This window comes from Trachinotus anak, unplaced genomic scaffold (assembly GCF_046630095.1).
Source record: "Trachinotus anak isolate AG129_WGS33_773 ecotype Australia unplaced genomic scaffold, CSIRO_AGI_Tana_v1 ptg000011l, whole genome shotgun sequence".
Classification (NCBI taxonomy): domain Eukaryota; kingdom Metazoa; phylum Chordata; class Actinopteri; order Carangiformes; family Carangidae; genus Trachinotus; species Trachinotus anak.
The window spans coordinates 16,664,358-16,683,539 of NW_027273862.1; the positions used below are offsets into that span (position 1 = coordinate 16,664,358).

Here is a 19,182-nt window from a genome sequence, read left to right on the forward strand (position 1 = left end):
GCTTTTGGCATTTTAGCAAAAACAATCAAGACCTCTGCTAAAGAACGACCTGGTCTGTCATGTATGGGCACGCCAGCTTCTTCTTCTCAGTTAATCATGGACTGACAGTTAGTCAGCACACTGTAGCTCTTAGACAACACTAAATTCATGTCAAAGCAGTGTAATAACTACAGAGTTTCACAATTCATGTGAAGTGTCTTATATTAAACAGAAATCTGGTTAGACAGTGCAGTTGGCAATGCACAAACAATTATTTACGAATTTAGCCTTAAGGACTGGTAGATAAGTGACAGTGACTGCTGAGTACAGCACATTGCTTGTGGATATGCAGACTTTGTAAGTTTCAACACCAGATACACGTAAAATCAAAACTTCAACCCAGTAGCCAGTGAGCTATAAAAGAATTACACTGTACCATTTCTCCCAACTTCCACACGCTAGGGTTCAACCTGGCCTTAACCTCAAACATCTAAAGAATGAGGAAGTGAAAGATGGAGACTTGAACTGGTGGTTCTACTGAACATTTCCAACAGTTTGCTTGACATAAATATTTATGAAACAAAGGATCAATTTTCAAAGAGGTGATATCAAGATGTGTACTGAGACTTAAACTATTACATAAGTGACACTAGTGTACAGACCAGTCTTCAGTCATCTTTGGAGAAAATACAGCTGTTGAAGTGCAGATACAAGCAGATGGTAGTGAATCAATAAAAATTGACTCTTTTTGTCCTCTCCTTCAGTGCAAGTTCAAAATCAAACTATTGTGCTTGCGTCTCTCATGGCAGCTAACATTTGGACAAGGAGATGAACTCTGTCGGATTTACGTTTGCCCTTTTACTCTGGCAAGAACTATGATGTCTCCCCAGAACTTGCTACACGGTCACATCTTGCCTCCAAACCTAGACTGCCTGCAGCTGTGCATTTGACCTTCGAGGACCTCACCTGCATCTACGCAACTGTGAACTGGATGTGTACTACTTATGTACTTTAGTATAGAGCACAGTAAGAGGCACTTCAAGTTGTATCCAGACTGAACACAATGTCCTCAGGTCAGATCTGTGAGTGGTTAGTGTTGTGCATTCCTGTCTGTCATAGTGTCTGTTTTAACCACTGGGGGCGCCAGAGTTGGAATGGTGATTTTTTCCACTGTTATTTTTCTTTTTCAGTTCTGATCAACACCAGATTGCTAAGGCCTTTTTGTACCTGTAATAGCTGAGGATAGGTAAACATGGTTGTTTTTTATTTTATCTGTAAAAAAATAAATATGAAACATCAAAACACATGTCTGGGCTCATAGAGTGATGAATGAAAGAGCAAGGTAAACAGCTTTGTCCTGAGGTTGTAGATCAGTACAATGGCTGTCCTGCGTCAGACTGCTGAGCCCCGGTCTTTAGAGCACTGTAAGATAATGGCTGATAATGACCTGACTGTGGAACAGGTGCTTCCTCCACCGCCTTGTGGGGGCTCTGGCTAAGTTATTTACTGTAGGCTTCAGTCTCACTTCTGCTCTTAATAAGCTCACTTGAAACCACAAAAAGTTTTGTTCCTCTCCTGACTAAATGCTAATGCAGTATTAAGAGTAAGTGTGAATCTGAGCAGTACATGTCAGTGTGTTGTATAAACACAGAAGTGTCTAATGAGTTTCTCTATGTATCACACAAGAGTATGTTTACTTTTTTCTCACATACAGTTTCACTCACAAACATTTGTTTTGTTTTCTTTTGTTTTTTTTTAACAAAGATTTAGCAATTCATATGTTAATATAATATAAACCACACAATAAAACTACTAGATGCGACTTTATTATGGCAATTATTTCTTTCAATCTGTACAGTTCACATTTGCAAATGGTGAAAAATGAATATAATGTCTCACAAGTGGCTTTGATTGGGCACATGAGGAACTAGCCCTCTGAGTGGATAAGAATAATGACGTATACACTTATACTATTACTGGTAGGAAAACTTGGCGCCTGGCCACATACAGTGTTGTTCTAAAACAACAACAAAGGATGTCGTCTGTGACGTACCTTAAATGTGAAGAGTGCAACCTCACATCCCCTCTGCAAATACATCACATAATATGTGAATGCACAACACTTTTAATGGATAGAGGCTGGCAGTACTTGCCACAAAAGTTAAAAGATGTGTCTGTATGAGCTCTATAAAAAGTAGAGGCTCTTTTGCTTACAATACAATGATGTACTGAGTAGGTGTAGTATGACAGCTGAACAGTTAAGGTATTAGACTTGAAACCTTTCCACCAATACACAAACTTGTACCACTTTGTTTCACTTTGTGGCAATAATTTTCTCAGCATTGATCCTCACTTATATGTCATTATATTATATTATATAAAGGAGCCGAGAACAAGACCCAGTAAGTTAAAAAGGAGTGCTTCAAGTAGTACTTAATCGATTAAAATGAAAACAGATGCAAGATATCACATTATATCTACCGTATAGGTAAATACTGCTTTACTTAAACACTTGAAATCATAATAATAATAATGCATTGTAGCCAGCTGCTTGCTTGACAATGTTTTTAGCTTAAAAAGTGAAGCATCATCAGCACTGTCACAGCTGGATATGTATGGATTTAGTACAAAAACACCATTGTGACAGACTGTAGGAGAATGTAGCCATATTTGTAGTTTTATAATGGTAAATGTGAACAGAGGACTAAGCACTGCGACCAGCCTCCAGAGGCCATGCTGCTCCTCAAGCCCAGAGAGACTAACCAGGTTTGACAATTGACAAACATTACCACCCTTAGAGCACCAAACTTTTCCTACTAGAGCTGAAAATATCAATGAATAACAGCAATGTAATGTATTACTGCACCATGTCATTAAGCTGTCAGTGGCTGAGACTGTTCCAAAGAGACGGACAATTTTTCACTTAGAATTTCAAACATGCAGCCCAAGTTAATACCAGTACGTCTTCTTAAGTGAAACTCAGCAGGCTGAGCACACAGGAGTTTGGACTACATCCCTACTACGCCAGCACAAACGGGAACCATTAAAACAAAACTTTATTGGCAAGTCTTGTTTAAGTAACTCAACAGTGAGGAGAACACCTGAAACTGGGCATGTTCATCTGCATACATCAGACACTACTGAGAATTTCAAAATTTAAGACAAATGGTTGCAAAGTTCTAAAGAAGTAATTTCTGCGAGAGATGGAGGGATTATTTAAATGGAGACAATGAGTATGTGAATTCCTGAAACCCTAAGTATGTAGGTGTAAAAATCAGAGTTATGTCACCAGCCACTGGCTGTGGTGTCAGCAGCAGTCAGCACATTTTTACTAGCAACAGTGGTATTCACCAGTAGCCAGTTAGATGGATGTCTGGAGTCAGCCAGCTCTTTAGGTGGGAGGGAGGAAATGTACAGGGCAGCTGAGGTATGCCAAAAGTTTGCTCTTGGAACTGTTCACCTGACTACTGCCACTATTTCACTGCTACATGTTTTTGCCCTGTGCCTGGCTGGCCACAGAGCTATCAGTCATTTTCAACATTAAAACTTGGGTGTATCAGGTAAAAACAAAATTTCTCTAAGTGTGTGAATAACAAAGGAAGAAACAGTTCATTACCAACATAACCACATATATAAACAAAAAACCATTAAGACTGAAAGCTTCTACTGTGTTTCATGTAAAAGTCTGAGTATGTGCGCTCTCCAGCGTACTGTGGCTTAATTTCATCCTGTGTATTCCCATTTCCTGGTGATCTCACTGTGCTTTTCAGCATGGAAACTCCTGCCTGCTTGACAGCCCCAGCTTTGTTTCCTGATGTGTTTAGCTTCACTGGAACACAGATCATTGATTACTCATATGTGGATCTTCCTGACAAACACATGATCCCATTCTCCCCCAGGCTGGAACGGCATCCTGCTATGTGGAATGCACTGTTTAGTTTTTCTCTCATAGTTTTACAAACATCATAAGACCGACGTGCAGCGTGACATGTCAAGTTATGGTCACTTGAGTCAATCCATCAAATGATACAATTAGGCTACATTCTTTCATCTGTCTGTGGTTTGGCCCAGAGCCAAAAACTGACTAACGAAGGTTGCTGATTGTGAACAGTGCAGTTAAGCTTTGTCATGATTAGCTTATCCAGCCTGCTCAGAGAATAGGGCCAGATGAATGACTCCTCGCAGCAATAAGGGTGATTTTTTTCGCATGTGAACTGAACCTGACCTAAGCCCAGAGGCTCAGGTCATACTGGAGTCAGGTCCTGAAGTATTCTTTTGTGGAGACAATATGTATTAGAAAACCCTATTAAAATGTCTGTTAAAAGTTTTCCACCCCAGCAGTCATATCAACTATCCACATAACAGGTCCGGGTATCAGCAGTTTACAAATTTTCCAAATAACTTAAGCGTCCTTCCCGGAAGTGCCAGCAATATTCCTCATTACTGCAGGGATTTGGGGGGGAAAGGAAGGACTTCAAGAAGTCCAAGTTCTAGACAAGAGAAATGACACCAGTGTTTACAATCTGGTCAAGTCAGGTCAAATTCCTTCATCAAGGAAGGAAGATGGGCCTGAAGAAGATTTTTTTAATTTCATTTCTACACATTTCTGCTGGAAGAAAATGGGTAGGGATGTAAGGTGGCATTACTTATACACTATCTGAGTCTGTGATGCAGATATAGTGGGCTTTTGCAGTATTTACTGTATGTTCTCTTGACAAACAATACCAACTACAAACTGAGCAATCTTTGCAAAAACAGAGCATGGAGTACAATGTCCTTACTCTAAATAATCCAAGCTTCTCTCCATTATCAACTACCCTCGGATTAGTCTACTGCAACAGCACATGTGATTTCTAACTGAGTGATTTTGTGTTTGGATGGAAGCTTGTCGGACTCTTGTACTGTTGTTCAGTCTAAGATTGCAAGGTGTGCACTGTAATTCTGCTAAGCAGTGTGACCTCAAAGAAGCAAGTGACAAAAGAACAAGTGAACAAACTATTAAAGGAAAAAGCAAGAAAACAACAAATGGCGTGACTCATTTCCTCTCCATGCACTTAAAACACTTTTAACACTTTCATATCTTGATTGAACTTTTAAACCTGATTTGACACATTTTGTATCAAAAGTTGCACCCTACTTCAAACTAAAATATACACACATACTGCCACTGTCATCTTACTGATCGTGTTCCAGTGATAACAGTTTCTCCAATTTCCATTGAGGAATAATAGGATAAATCTGCCTAGAAATCATACAAAAAGGTGGTCCTAAAAAGTCAGGCGTATCCCGCAGCTAACTGACTGACTCCACAGCATTCATGAAAAAGGAAAATAAGAATAAAGGAAACACACTAAAAGTAAACACAATAAAAAAGTAAATCAAGGAAAAGTTTTTTTGTTTTACATTTTAAATAAATTTTTGATGGCACTAAGACATATTTCTAGTACATTGCAAATAACATCAAACTTTGTATGACTTTCTGTGCCCTGCACACATACAGTGCCACTAAGATGCAAAATGATGACATTTCCATGTAGCTGAACTTAGCCTAAAGAGATGTTATGACAATACCATAGTCTTTTTATCATATCACAAATTTTGGAGGAGCAATTATAGATTGTGTGGTAGCTGTAGTGCCTGTGTTGTTTGTGTTTTGAAGAATTGTTGGATCAGACAATTCAAATTAGGGCAAAGAGCAAAGATGTTTTGGTGTAGACGGGGAGAGACGAGAGAGCAGCAACCACCACATCTTAGTATGACTGACTGACTGACTCTCTTGTCAACCCAAGCAAAAAAACTCAAACAATTTTTAAAGACCACCAAGATTCACACTGCTAATGAAATTAGCTCTTAAGACCATAATGTCTTATGGAAAATGTAGCGAAGAGAAATTTTGAATGGATCTCTGAGGAAAGATTAAAGAATCTAGTGGCCATTATTGAAGCTGCATCCTAAGACACTTCCGTTTTGGCGTTGGCTTTTGGTCACTGTGGTGGCCGCTTGCATAAATGTCTTTCTCTCAGTAACAATTATGGCTACCAGTATATGTCTGAGTAAGCAGGGGGACAGAAAAACAAATGACCGGTATGGTATGCGGTCAGAGAAACAACTCTGCTTGCTTAGCTGACTGAGTGGAACAGAGAACCCACACCACATACTGTGTGTTGGACTGGACCAATACAGGACTACTATTGTTCAGCAGTGCAGCATCTCGCCCACATCCACAACATGTGGGACTACGTAGAGATGGAGCAGTCTGAATATTAGGCTGAGACTCCCACTGTTTTTACTGTCACACACCTAAGGCTGAATGCTACATGCCTTTAAAGGTGAGGTGAAGACAGGTCACCTACAAACTTTGAAAACAAACTAAGAAATACGTCAAGGAGGGACCTCGTGCAACAAATGGAAGGTCAAGGTTTTTGAATCAACAAATCCTTTCACGATGTTTCAGCTGCTGTGTTGAGAGGTCAATCTCAAACTGCTGACTAGGGTTATTTAAAAAAAAAAATGTCTGAACCACACAACCACATAAGTATTTGGTGGTCAAATGGAAATTTAAACAAACCTGTTTAAATAAATCATAGCTGCGAAAAACCTTTAACACAATTAAACTCCTCATTAAATCAGAGGCGCTATAAAGTATTATTTTTATAACTGAGTACTGATAATTGGACAGTTATTTTAAATGCCAAATGAATATTCCTGGAGTCAAAGGTGATGTGCTCAGATTGCTTGTTTTGTGCATTGAAAACGTAAAAGCAAAAATTAGGCATACTTTCACATTAAAGAGTTGGAACTAGAAAATGTTTTTCTTATTACTTACTAGAGATTTTTTTTTTTTAATTTATCAATTGTCAAAATTTTTCTCTACAAATGTCTTTAGACTAATAAATTGATTGAGAGTTTCCCATCTTTAACTTGCTGTACAGATAGAGAGGTGTTGGGTGGGTCACATCATGGTGATATTTTGGCTTTCAGACGTTTGGGGTCGATGTCTGTCCATGTTTGGTTGTGGTGGGATTTATAACAGTTGTTAACAGTGGTTAAGCATCTATCACAGAGCTTTACTAAAAAGATATTTTTTAATAACCAGTAATGAGATAATGAATTAGTTTAGCTACATATAAACACAATTAATGCATAATAAAACTGAATGTAAAAAAATAGCAAATAATAAATCCCAACATTAATTTTGTGTTCTTGGGGTGAAACTCTTTAGTTTATCAATATCAAAATTATGGTAACACTGCATGAAGTAAACACTGTGCATCTGTTTATTGGTATTTTGGTATAAAGCCAGTTTGAACAGGCTCATGCCATTCTGTTTTAAAATACTTAAGTCAATTTGTTTTATGTACCTCTGTTATTGCATACAACAAACAGCATTAAACAAAAACCTTCCTGTCATAAACTGGAGGCATATTGCTTCCACTGTGTTAAAGTGCAAAACATGGAGGTTTGATTTAGGTGGAGTTAGTTGTAAAAATTTACAACTCTGGCAAACGCCATTACCCACAAAAGCATTCCTGGACAAGATTTGGTGTTTGTTACTCCAAACACTCACAGATACTGGAATTAGATTGATTTAAAACGCCTGTCCATCTGGTTTCCTTAAAATTTAGACTTTATATCTACAATTAATCCGGCCCATTTAACATGAAAGAAAATGGAGCCTGTTAGGAGCAGATTCATCTGAAAAAAATCACGTGCATAACAGAGGAAGAGTCTGAAAACTCAAAAATCTACATTTGACACCATGTTGTCTACAAGCAGAAGATGTTATGAACATTAACATACTCCACACATTAAACAAACGATTCTTGTGATTAAATGAGCAAACTCAGCAATTAAACATTTCAGTTACTGAAAACTGTAATTATCAGATTCAAGTTCAAGTCAACATGACTGTCATTGTGTGATTCATTTCCAAAAACCACAACTCAGCAAATTTTGTGTGTCACATGATCCACATGCTACTCGCCATAGTAGTCCTTCAGAGGAAGAAGATAAATGAGAACAAAAGGAGTCAGAATCATGGAAATATTGCTTGCGAGTGTCGAGTAAATACTTCTCAAACAACTCTTCCAACAAAAATGCATGACCCTACTTGTAGTACTACTGCTACAGATAGAGTGCCACGAGGACTGTGACTGGATACTGGAGGCAGTGGAAATGTACTAGGTGTACAACTTTCTGACCTTCATCTACAGATCTGGCTCATCCACAACAGATGAGGATTTGGGCTGGTTCCTATCATCATCACTTGCCTGAAAAGATGAGAAACACATTTTTCCGCGCACAAGTTGTAAATGCTTTTTCTTGGTGCATTCCTCATCTGTGGTTATTTAGTTTGCTGGGGGCCTGTTGCGACCGCAAAATGCTTTTCGTGCTCAGCTTCATCCACTGTTTTCTGCAGATGTTTTCTTTAGTGTTTGTAAATGAGTCAATTTCTTTTTCAGAGAAAATCTGCAAATAATAATGGTTTACATACCAGCCCAAAACAGAGCCAAAATGCAAATTGCTTAGTGGGTCTGTTAAACACCATGGTGTATCTTCATTTAAGCTTCAAAGTTGGAATTTCAGTCATTTGAATCTTGACCAAAGTTTGTCACACACCATATAGTAGGAAAAGAAAATTTCTGAAATAACCGCTTCTTTCCTGTTCCCCTCCGGGTAAGCAACTGAAAATATCAACATATGAATCTTATTCAGTATGTTATCCAATATACTTGCACATATTGTCGTATCTCAAATGAACATAATCTGTCTAAGTTTCAGCAAATATGTGGGGTATATGCCAAGATGCATTTAAAAAAAAAAAAAGCCCTAGTATTGAATGCATCCTCTTGTTTCAGCTCAGGCTTACTGTCCTCGATGAGAAACATCAAGCCTTATGCTTTCTTTACACACTGGGGATTGCAGTATGTCTCAATTTCAGTCAAGGCTGACATAATGAAGAAGCATCGGCGGGATCACTTCAGCAAGATGAAATACAAAAAAATTCACACACACCCACAAATCCGCAAAAAAAATGGTACGCAGGTCCTCAGTGACATCTGGAAACACTAAGCTAATAGATTTAGCTAAACTTGTGGCAGTGTTTCTATATTTAAACACTATGAAACCGTGACAGGATGCTTGAGTGATGATGCTGAGAAAACAGAGCCATCGTGGTTCGTCATGCAGAGTCAATGAAAGGTTAAATACCAGTGTTAGGGTTTTGGCCTCACATCTACAAAGATTCAACCTCCACAGTCACTTTGTCTGAATAAGGCACACTTTCATTCTCTGCATTCTTTATAGTTTTCACAATTACCATTTGTTGGCTTTGAGGAGCACTATGCTATCCCATATGACACACAACTGTTTGTCTCTAAGCAAGAACTCATGAGACACTCTTGATGGCCACCAACAGACTCAGTGAGTTACACAGGAAGATGCGTGCAAGCCATTCAAACCACCCACTTACAATATGTCTGTTTGTGCTCACTTCTCCTCGATTGCCTTATAAATAGCATTGCATATACAAGTCATGGTATAACAGTATCTCTTTGACATGTCCACACAGAGCCAAGGATTTCAGCCGCAGCTGTAACAACACTTGGCCATCATCTATCAATCATTACAAGGGGAACAAAATTTCATTCACCACTCATCTAAACATACTGATTTACAACCCAAGCTTAATGTTAAACTTCTAAATCTGAAAATTCTGTACAGAAATGTAGATTATATTTGTCCTTCTACAAAGTGTCCTGTCCTAGTGAAAAATTACCTCATCTAAACATGAGACGTTGAGGAATGTCTGATGTTCAGATTAACACTCTCCATTTATCTTGGCTGAGATATCTGACCCATATTATGCAACTCGTTGGCCTCTACACCTGCTGCTCTGTTCTGTATTACTTTCCTCCCTAATGATATACTTTTCATTGTGATCACTGACCCCTGTGACCTCCATCAAACACAAAACATGCCTTTACTTTAACATGCAACATTTCTTTTGACACAGCACTTCCGATCACTTACAGCTACGGATCTTAACTGTCTTAACTGTAAAAATATTCAACAAAAAGGGGAAAATCTGTTCTCTTCAATCATCATTTTGCACCTGAATCTTTATGGTGGCACAATTAACTGGTTGATAATTACAGAATTGCTTTTGGGGCTTAGTCCTTGCCCCAACGGCCTGGGTTCAACTCTGACCTGTGGCCCTTTGCTGTATGTCATCCTCTCTCTCTCTCTCTCCTCAACTTTCCTGTCGTTTTCTCACTGTGAATAACTAACTTTAAAAAAAACTGGCTTCAACTGCAGCCATAGATCCAGCTGAGCAGTAATAGCTAGACACAGTAAGGTCTGTTGGTGATGCCTAAATAGTTGAGTTTCAAATGAAAAGAAACATAATCCAAAAATCTGTATTTGTAACTGTAATTTATGGTGCTGTATTGAAAAGACCAGAAAAATGTAATGTTACAAAGGTTTGTGCTGGATAGTACTTCCAAAGCATCAAGTACTGTTTTGGGATATAGAGTCATTTTTCTCTCCTTGTTGACTGCCAAAACCATTCTGCTTAGTCATTAAAACTTTATCTGCAGTAGCCAATATAAATGAACAAAAACAGATATAACACAGGCGTAATGTCCTGTGCAGTATCATACTGTTAACTGCTAATGTTGCCCTAGAGATCGACAGTTTTTCCCAGTTCTGATAAGCAAATATTTGTCCATCCATTGCATTGTCCATATAAGGATAACAGACCCCCTGTCACAGACCCCTCAGAGTGGCCCTGCAGAGAGGGAGGGAACAAGAGTAGAAACTATTCCCTTAATTTTTCTGAAGAGGACGACGGAGACAGACAGATACTAGGGAAGAAGATACTAGGCTACACATAATGTAAAAAGGGATTTTGAGGAAAGAGGCTTACCAATTAGTGGGCTTGGAAAGGGTTTCAAACAAACTACTGAGTAAACAATTATGAATTTATCTGAAGCAGGAAATGCCAACATCTGCTGCACAGCCTCCAAAGGGCAAATGTGCTTTAGGGTGTAATCTGTCATTTTGTGACACAGAAAATGTTGAAGACGAATATTCTGTGTATTACAGTATTTTACGCACAAGAAAACATCCTTAACTGTCACATCAGGAAATGAGCAGTGGGTAAGGGGCATAAAAACAACACCCACTAACTAGAAAAACTGTACAACCTGTAAACCTCACATATCAACTTAAAACTGTTCCATCTATGGTCTCTACTCTCCTGTTATGAACTATGAAATTTTGATATTTGCTTGCACTACAGACAGCAATGGCCTCAATAATGATGCAACTATTCAGACACCAGACTGTCAATTATACTTAGAGTTTCATAACTGATTCCCACCAGTCATTAAACCATGCAAAACCACAAGAGATGGGAGGTGAAAATTTAGTTTTCTTTGAAATGTTTGCAATGAAGTATATGAGTGTTTAGAAGCAAAACAGACCAAAGGATGATATGTTGTGACACTCTTCCCACTCTTTGTCTGTAAAAAATACCATCCAAATACTGTTTAATACAAATATTGTACAAAATACTGTACAATATTTGTATTTATCTAATGACAATAAGCTGCAGTCCTATCAGGTAAAGACAGAGTCTGGTGCTCTGAGTTATTGTCATATCCTAAATGTTCTAACGATATTTTGACTAAAAAGCATTTAAATGGTAAATGTTAAAGAGAACAACATCTCTGTAGCCATCTTTTTTCGAACCTTACAGTCCTTGAGATGCTCAGGTAATATAGAGCTGTTCAGTTTGAGTTGTATTGAGTTTGTAGGAGGCTATTATCACTCACCATCTCCACCCCCTGAGGAAAGGCCGTTCCCTCCCAGTCCTTCTTGGGGAATCGCTGAATGATCTTCCCACATCCTTCTCCTGAACCTGCAGACATAAAGATGAAGATCTGTCAGTGTAATGAATACAGAGGCCAGCATCCTGGCATCTCAAGTTCTGTGTGTTCTTACGTTATCCAATTACTATACATCCTATAGGGTAACATGGTTGAAATTTACCATTGTATGGTACATGTATGCATAAGTGTGCAGCATGGGCAGAAGAATTAATAAAGAAGAATAATTTTGCATTCATCAATCACCTCTAAAATCACATTAAATTCAGTAAACACAATGTAGTCTAATAACTATATTTTGGCAAATACAGCAATGCCTCCATTTAGAGCAACAACCAACAAACAAAACAGACAAGAAATGCACCGAAATGACTGCACTGCCCAACTTACACTGTTTTCGCAAAGGTTTGCAGCTTGTATCCTTCAAATAAAATCTGACATACAGTACAGTACCGAACGTGAGGAAATGCAAAGCACAATATAGTCTCCAAATATTTCCAGATTTCCCTACAGTCAGTTCCTTTTAACGTTAAGTCACATCTATTTATTAGACTTCACTCAACATGACTACATCTTGTTGTGTTTTCCTGCTTTGACAAGGCCTGTATTACTGTGTCTCTTCCTTCCTTCTTCTTTTTTTCTTTAAACACATAAGTATGGAGGGTGTATGTAGAAACAGCAGGGTCTATGCATAACAGCCCCGTACAGCTTATAGGTAAGTGCTCCCGTCTTTAAAAAAGTCATCTGTACAGTTCTAAGATAATAGTAAATTGATTTGTGAAAGTGACAATCCAAAAAAAAAAAAAGTTTCCTGGAAGTGAGAAAGTTCTAAAGAAAAGTAAATTGCTTGTAAAGAGGAACTGTGACCTAAATTTGTTGACAGAGCAAAAAAAAAAAAAAAAATTCAAATGTGATACCAACAACTAAACAAAAACAGTGAGAGATAAAATGCATCAGCTAAGTTGATACAATTACCGCCAATCAATAAATTAATTATGCAGTTTGAATCACTAAATAAATCACAAAGTTGTAGAAAATCAGCCACTCCAGGAATTTGCACTATTGCAATATTTAAAACAAATTCCACCAATCACTGTGGTATTTCAAGTATCATGCAATTTGCAAGTAAAAAATTAACAATGCTTGCCAATTTGTTTGAGGGCTTTTTGCCCCCAAAGTGGTCGTCTCAGATACTTACTCTCAGACTACATTATTTCACCCACTTAAATGACAGATAAAGTTTAGTTAAAACAAATTAATGACATATATCTTCTTTCATTAGTACATATACACTGAGTTAAGTTAAATTAAACCCTATTCTTTACGTTTGTCTTTACATTTCTGGAGGATTTTGGTAAGTGTACGCCAGCTGTCTTTTAAAAAAGCCATTGCAAATTCAATTTTGACCACAATAATCGCAAAAAGTACTCCTGTTAGGGTCCTGGTGGGACTGATTAAATCAAGATGTTTCAGGAGGAATGTGGTCCAAAGTGTGAGATATGGAACTGAGACCACTAACACAAAGCAGGTCACAGAAGCGAGAAGGCTTTTAATTTTTTTTACTGATAATGCTCTGACAAGCAAATAGTGGGGAGTAGACATAGTCAAACCAAGAGGCACAAGGAAAAAAATCTTCATTCTTCACTGTTCAATCACAAAACCCAGCTGCGACCTGAACAACACAATACAGTATGTATAGTATGTAGTGTATTACACCAGACAAAGATGTACATGCAGTATGTAGTGCGCACTGAGAGAGACAGCTTGATACTGATCTATAGCAGGTGTACTAAACTTTAAACAACACAGATTTGCGAAGTTGACCATCGAAAGCTTTACCAGTGAAATAACTCTTACAGATTTCCCACAGGACCTCATATGGCAGGGTCTTGCAAAACTCTGAAACCTAAATTGGATGTAATAATTCATGTCGACATAAGTGCAAACACAACAGACTATGTATTTAGGAGTTGATATATGACTGTAAGATTCTTATTTAGCAATCTAGAAAACTAATAAATGGAAATTTTATCTAATTAAAGAAAAAATTCCCTCATTTAACATGCCAAAAAAAGCATCTTAAGGTCTGTTTCACAATATCCACTTTGTCACGTTGTGTTGTCTGACCCTATGACTTCATCTCAACGTTATTTTAAACTCTTAGTAACTCTTTGACAGCTAGGACACTCTTTCTATTTATCAGCCAAGGGAAAATGGTCTCGTATCAAGAGAATGAGACAGAAACTGAATACATGTGACCCATTTCTTGGAATTAATGCAACTAATATGGATAAATAGACATATATATGGGGACTTTTTAATGCAACAAAAGCATTTTGTTAATCAATAGACACAAAAATTTCCAATTGAAAGCAATCTGGCCAAATACTACATTTGTTGATTAAAATATTTTTGAAATTACATGGTTTTGGCATCTGCAAAAAATAGCCAACTAGTTGGTGCAGAGCTAAACAGCACTTGGGATTTACTCTCATTCAAAAAATAACAAGACAAAATCTAGTATCTATCATAGACTGTTAGTCGGTTTCAGCCCTTTGTCTGTTTGCTTTTCTCCTGCTCTTTGTGCTCACATATATAGTATTTTAACACAGCCAGTTTTTCTGTTTCTTGTGTCAGACAACACAACAGGAACAGGAACAGGAACGGGAAGATCCAAGACAGAGTTGCAGCCCAGCTGCTTATCATGGCTAAGTTAAGGTTAATGTTCATCAGTATCTAGGGAAGTTCTGAATACAGCACAGTTATCGGCATGTGTTATTTTACAGCCACAAAAAAAGAAGAACCCTCTAGTTACAACATGATCTTCCGCTGATGCTTGTGAAGGCTTGCTAACATTACCAGCTATGTTACCATTCAGGGGGGCATATGCGGTCATTTATAATTCAAATCGCCTCCCAAAATCTTAGTATTAGCTACCCTGATACTGCCATTCAGTGCATTTCAGCAGTCTTATCTCAGCACAGGAAAATGCCTGGACTCAGCAAACTACTTAGAAGAGTGCTTATCAAGCCCCTGTGTCACAGTTTGGCCAGAGGTCAGATACCATGCACAAGGGAGGCAAATTGCTTAAGCAAACAGGAGAATGAACTGCTACACATCATCATAATGACATGAGGTCCTCAGTGGCCGGCTACAGCCCTCCTGCACTGAGTGCCTCAAGCCTGCTGTCAACAGCTACATCTCTGTCAAAGAGAGTGACTGATTAATCATGATGAGGCTCCTGGGTGAATGTGTGCTAGTTTAAACAGAAAAGAGATGGATACTTTACTTTTGCCTATGTTCACCTGTGGAGAGTGTCCAGGCACTGCACGGAGACTGGTGCTAGCAGAACACCAGTCTGTCTGACCGTTACGTGTCTCCAGGTCTTTACAGCTCCTCTAATTGAAATCACATGCTCTGAGTGCTCCAAGTTCTAATTTTCAGCCACGGATGAAAATAAATGACAGAATTCCTCACATTCCATAAGGCTGCACTCGTGTATTAAAACAAGCCGTGCCTTCAAATACGACCCCCCTGACAACTATAAAGAACCCCATCAGCGAGGATAATAGAACCCAGGCCTGAAAAGGAACATGCTAATTTGAACATCTACTAGCAAGATGCGAGGGGGGTGAAGTCCAAAATCGAGTTTATTTATTTATTTATTTTTTTGGCAGAAGCTGTTAAAACAACAAGAACAAAACCTGTCCAAGTCCATGGCACGCGTGTGCATGTTTAAGAGTATGGCTCATTTCCAGCTCAATACAGCACAGACTGTGTGTGGTACATCAATGACCAAAAAAAAACATTATTATGTTTTTCAACTTTCTGATGAAATATGATATATATCTACATATTTGAGTTTTTTTTCTGTAATGGCTATAGGGGCCTATTTATTAGAACAATAACTATGAACTAACAAGCCTTTAATAAGTAACGTTAGAGATTTGCATTGTCCAGTACAAACATCGGGCCTCTTCTATATGCATAGATTTTATCTTAATTTGAGCTCATACAATACCTATTCTGAACTGCTGTGCGATTCATCAATGTTTTCTTATTACCAAATGGTCTTGACCACACCATGATGCCCACAAATTCTTTCTGAGGTTTGTAGCAGGTCCCAGGCCATAAAACAGCTCATAAAATACAACTGTTCAGAAATATCAATCGATAGGGTTCCTAGTGGCCTAGTGATGGATTCTGTTAGTATATTTAGCTAAATGAGGGAATCCGTTGCCTGGTTTAATGCTGAACATTTTTTGAGATGTTTAAAATGCTAACGCACACTCTTGTGTACTTATAACTTATAATCATTGATAAACTTCTCCTTCTCCTTTGGTTTTACTTGACATTACATTATTCACAGCACGGGATACAGGACATATTGCAGTATGTAATCTTCTAATATGGGACAGTCCTGTATTAGAAGACAGGTGGGGACAGGTGGCAACCCTAGTGGGAAACCTAAAGGTAGCCTACAAGCAGTGTGTACTATGAAATATAATCCTGCCAGTGCCATCGGTCATGTACAGTAGTTACACCTCCTGTTTCTCTAGCTTTGATAAGTTGAGTTAGATTTTAAATTTTTACTTAAGAGTCCACATCAGTGGAGTCCAGCTTAGAATGTGCTGTCATCTGCAGGCTGGATTGTAGTCAATGTCCAATGCTCTTGCAATTTGCATGCAGCGTGGTTCAGAAGTGCTCTGATAGCACAGGCTTTCACTGCAAATCAGTACCAACACACACACACACACACACACACACACACACACACACACACACACGCACACACACGCACACACACACACGCACACACACGCACGTCCACACACTCACACACAAATTTGTCTCACTATCCCTGTGGGGTTCACGTCACTCATTCAAATAATGCATTCCTTAACCTTATCTACCCTTAACTTAAACCTAACCTTACTCTCCCTTAAAACGTGTCTTCACCTTAAAATTGAATGACTTTCATTATGCTGACTTACTTTTTGTAAGTACATTTTGTACTCAATAATGTGAGTTTCCAAACAGATTACAGATTTAGGTCCCCATGACAGAAATACCCGGACGTCACACATGCGTGCACACACACACAAATATCTGATTTAAGCAACTTAGAAAGATTAGATGAACCTAATAATTTATCACTGAGTTGCATGATTTAGCATAGTTTCAACAACAAGTGGAAAACCACAGAGTTAAAGTTGTTAGTCTTTCTTGATTAGAGCAGATGTTTCTCCCCTTGGGAAAAAAAGCTCCATTCATCTCCCTGATTTATCTTGCTGCTGTTACTGTTGATTGAATCAGCCAAATGCTTATTTTACCATGTATGGAAAGGCCACCAGTGGACTCTGCTAGTTTACGTAACATTTACGTCAGCCTGTAACCTGATTTTGGCCCAGACACGCACACAGGTGGGCTGTTCTGGAACCAGTTCACAGGTATCGCTTATTCACTTTCCTCCACACCAATATCAAGATCTGAGGTTAAAGGGAAAGTTCATTCAAAAACTAATTTACATCTCCCCATTACAGCAATTAAGAGATTGAGGATGCCTTCGTGTCCATGTCACTGAATCAATGACTGGTTGTGCGTGATTATTAATGTGAAGTTTTGTTGGACATATCATATCCAAATGAGTTTGGGTTGAACGTAGAGCTTCCAGCTGTGCATCAGATGTGGCTACATCCCAGTAAAATCACCACAGATGCCGTCACATTGCCTTAATCTCTATTCCAGCAGTCGGTGTGTACGCAGCAGCGCCCTTCACTTGAACATTCTTTTCATCACTTGAGTCCCTCACTCTGCTATTTAGCTTGAGAGACCTGTTTCAAATACCCAAATTAAAACTGAGCTGTCCAGCATCACAGAATATATATATATATATATATATATATATATATATATATAATTTATATGATAACAGATTTAAGATCATTAGTGAAGCACTGGAATATCCAGTCTGGTCTCAAGGGTGATCATCATCAGGAAACTGTTTTGAATGATCTATGAGGACAATATGCAAAGACACGTGATGTTATTTGCATGGCAAAAGGGTATTAGAGATTAGCAAACTGATGTCATCATAAATATCTTAATCAGCTTTCCAGCCTCCACAGGCAGCTGCAGCGCAGGAAAAATATGTAAAACAGATAGCGAGTCCTTAAGGTCATGTCCAGGTCAAAATGTTGGGAGAAAAAGTATATCGTCCAGGAGAAGAGCTTCAAAAAAAATCAAAATACCCCATACACATCTCTTTGCTGATGGCCACAAATAAAATTGTTTTCCATGGAGAACAATGAATTAGCCTAACTTCACATTCCACAGATGTCATGATCACCTTTAATGTCTTTAACAAACTAATCAGTCATCTTTTCATTACTTGCTCTTTCCTACAGCTCAAGAAAAATAAAAGCTGTGTTGCTCACTTTTATCAATTCCATAATCATCACTGAGTCAGCCAAGGGTTCAAACCAGTCTGCCTCCAGTGAACACCAGTTGGATACAATAGGATACAATTCATTTTACAGCCTCTGGTTACATCTGTGGATATATTAATCCTATCCAGACTAGTCTGAGTTCAGAACCATGTCTGAATTCAAGAAATCCAGACTGAGTTCTTTTTAATTCAACAAAGTATCAGTTTTAAATGAGGAAGAAACTGATATTAAATTTCATCAGATTGAGGAAATGGTTACCCCGGGATGACCTCATGTTTTACAGGATTTTGTTTTTTCCAACAACCTATTTCATCTGTCATATTTCATTTACCCTTAAATGTCATGACTAAAATGTTTCCTGACATGAACTTTAGCAAAATTTGTATAACCACAGACATCACAAAGCACTGATTGTATATCTTATCAACAGACTGAGAGTAGTGTAGCAGTAGCCAATGGAGTTTCCCCACATCAGTTTTAAACTCTACAACACAGAGGAAGAAACTCCTCCATTGTGGTCAGGTTGCCTCTCACCACCAAGTCTGAATCCAAATGTCACACTGCCAAATGTGGAGTTAAAAAAAGCAATCAATGAAAGCAGCGAATCCAAGATGTAAAATAGAAGAAAAACAATTCCAGATCTGCCATCTTACTCCGAGTAACAATATTAATGTGACACCTTCGTTAACCACAAGCAACCTCTTGGTCTTGAAATAATACTGAAATAGGACTGACATTTGCCACCAGCGGCTGTCTGAAGGACGTATGAGAGCCTTATAATTCTGATAAATCCCTATAGCCATTGCAGCCGTCAAGCTAAAATTGTAGATATTAGAGGTATGGTTTCCTAAGGTAATTTCTAC

The 19,182-nt window shown here is 38.3% G+C and overlaps 1 protein-coding gene across 3 annotated transcripts in view; it reads right to left on the bottom strand.

The window, feature by feature from the left end:
• sbf2 (SET binding factor 2) overlaps positions 1-19,182 on the bottom strand; it is a 100,132-nt gene that overhangs the window by 66,589 nt on the left and 14,361 nt on the right. For all 3 annotated transcript variants that reach the window (XM_071488486.1, XM_071488485.1, XM_071488484.1), the window contains one exon: positions 11,817-11,902. In XM_071488486.1, coding sequence (XP_071344587.1) covers positions 11,817-11,819 — 3 coding nt within the window. In that variant the 5' untranslated portion in view covers positions 11,820-11,902. The remainder of the gene's footprint in view (positions 1-11,816; positions 11,903-19,182) is intronic.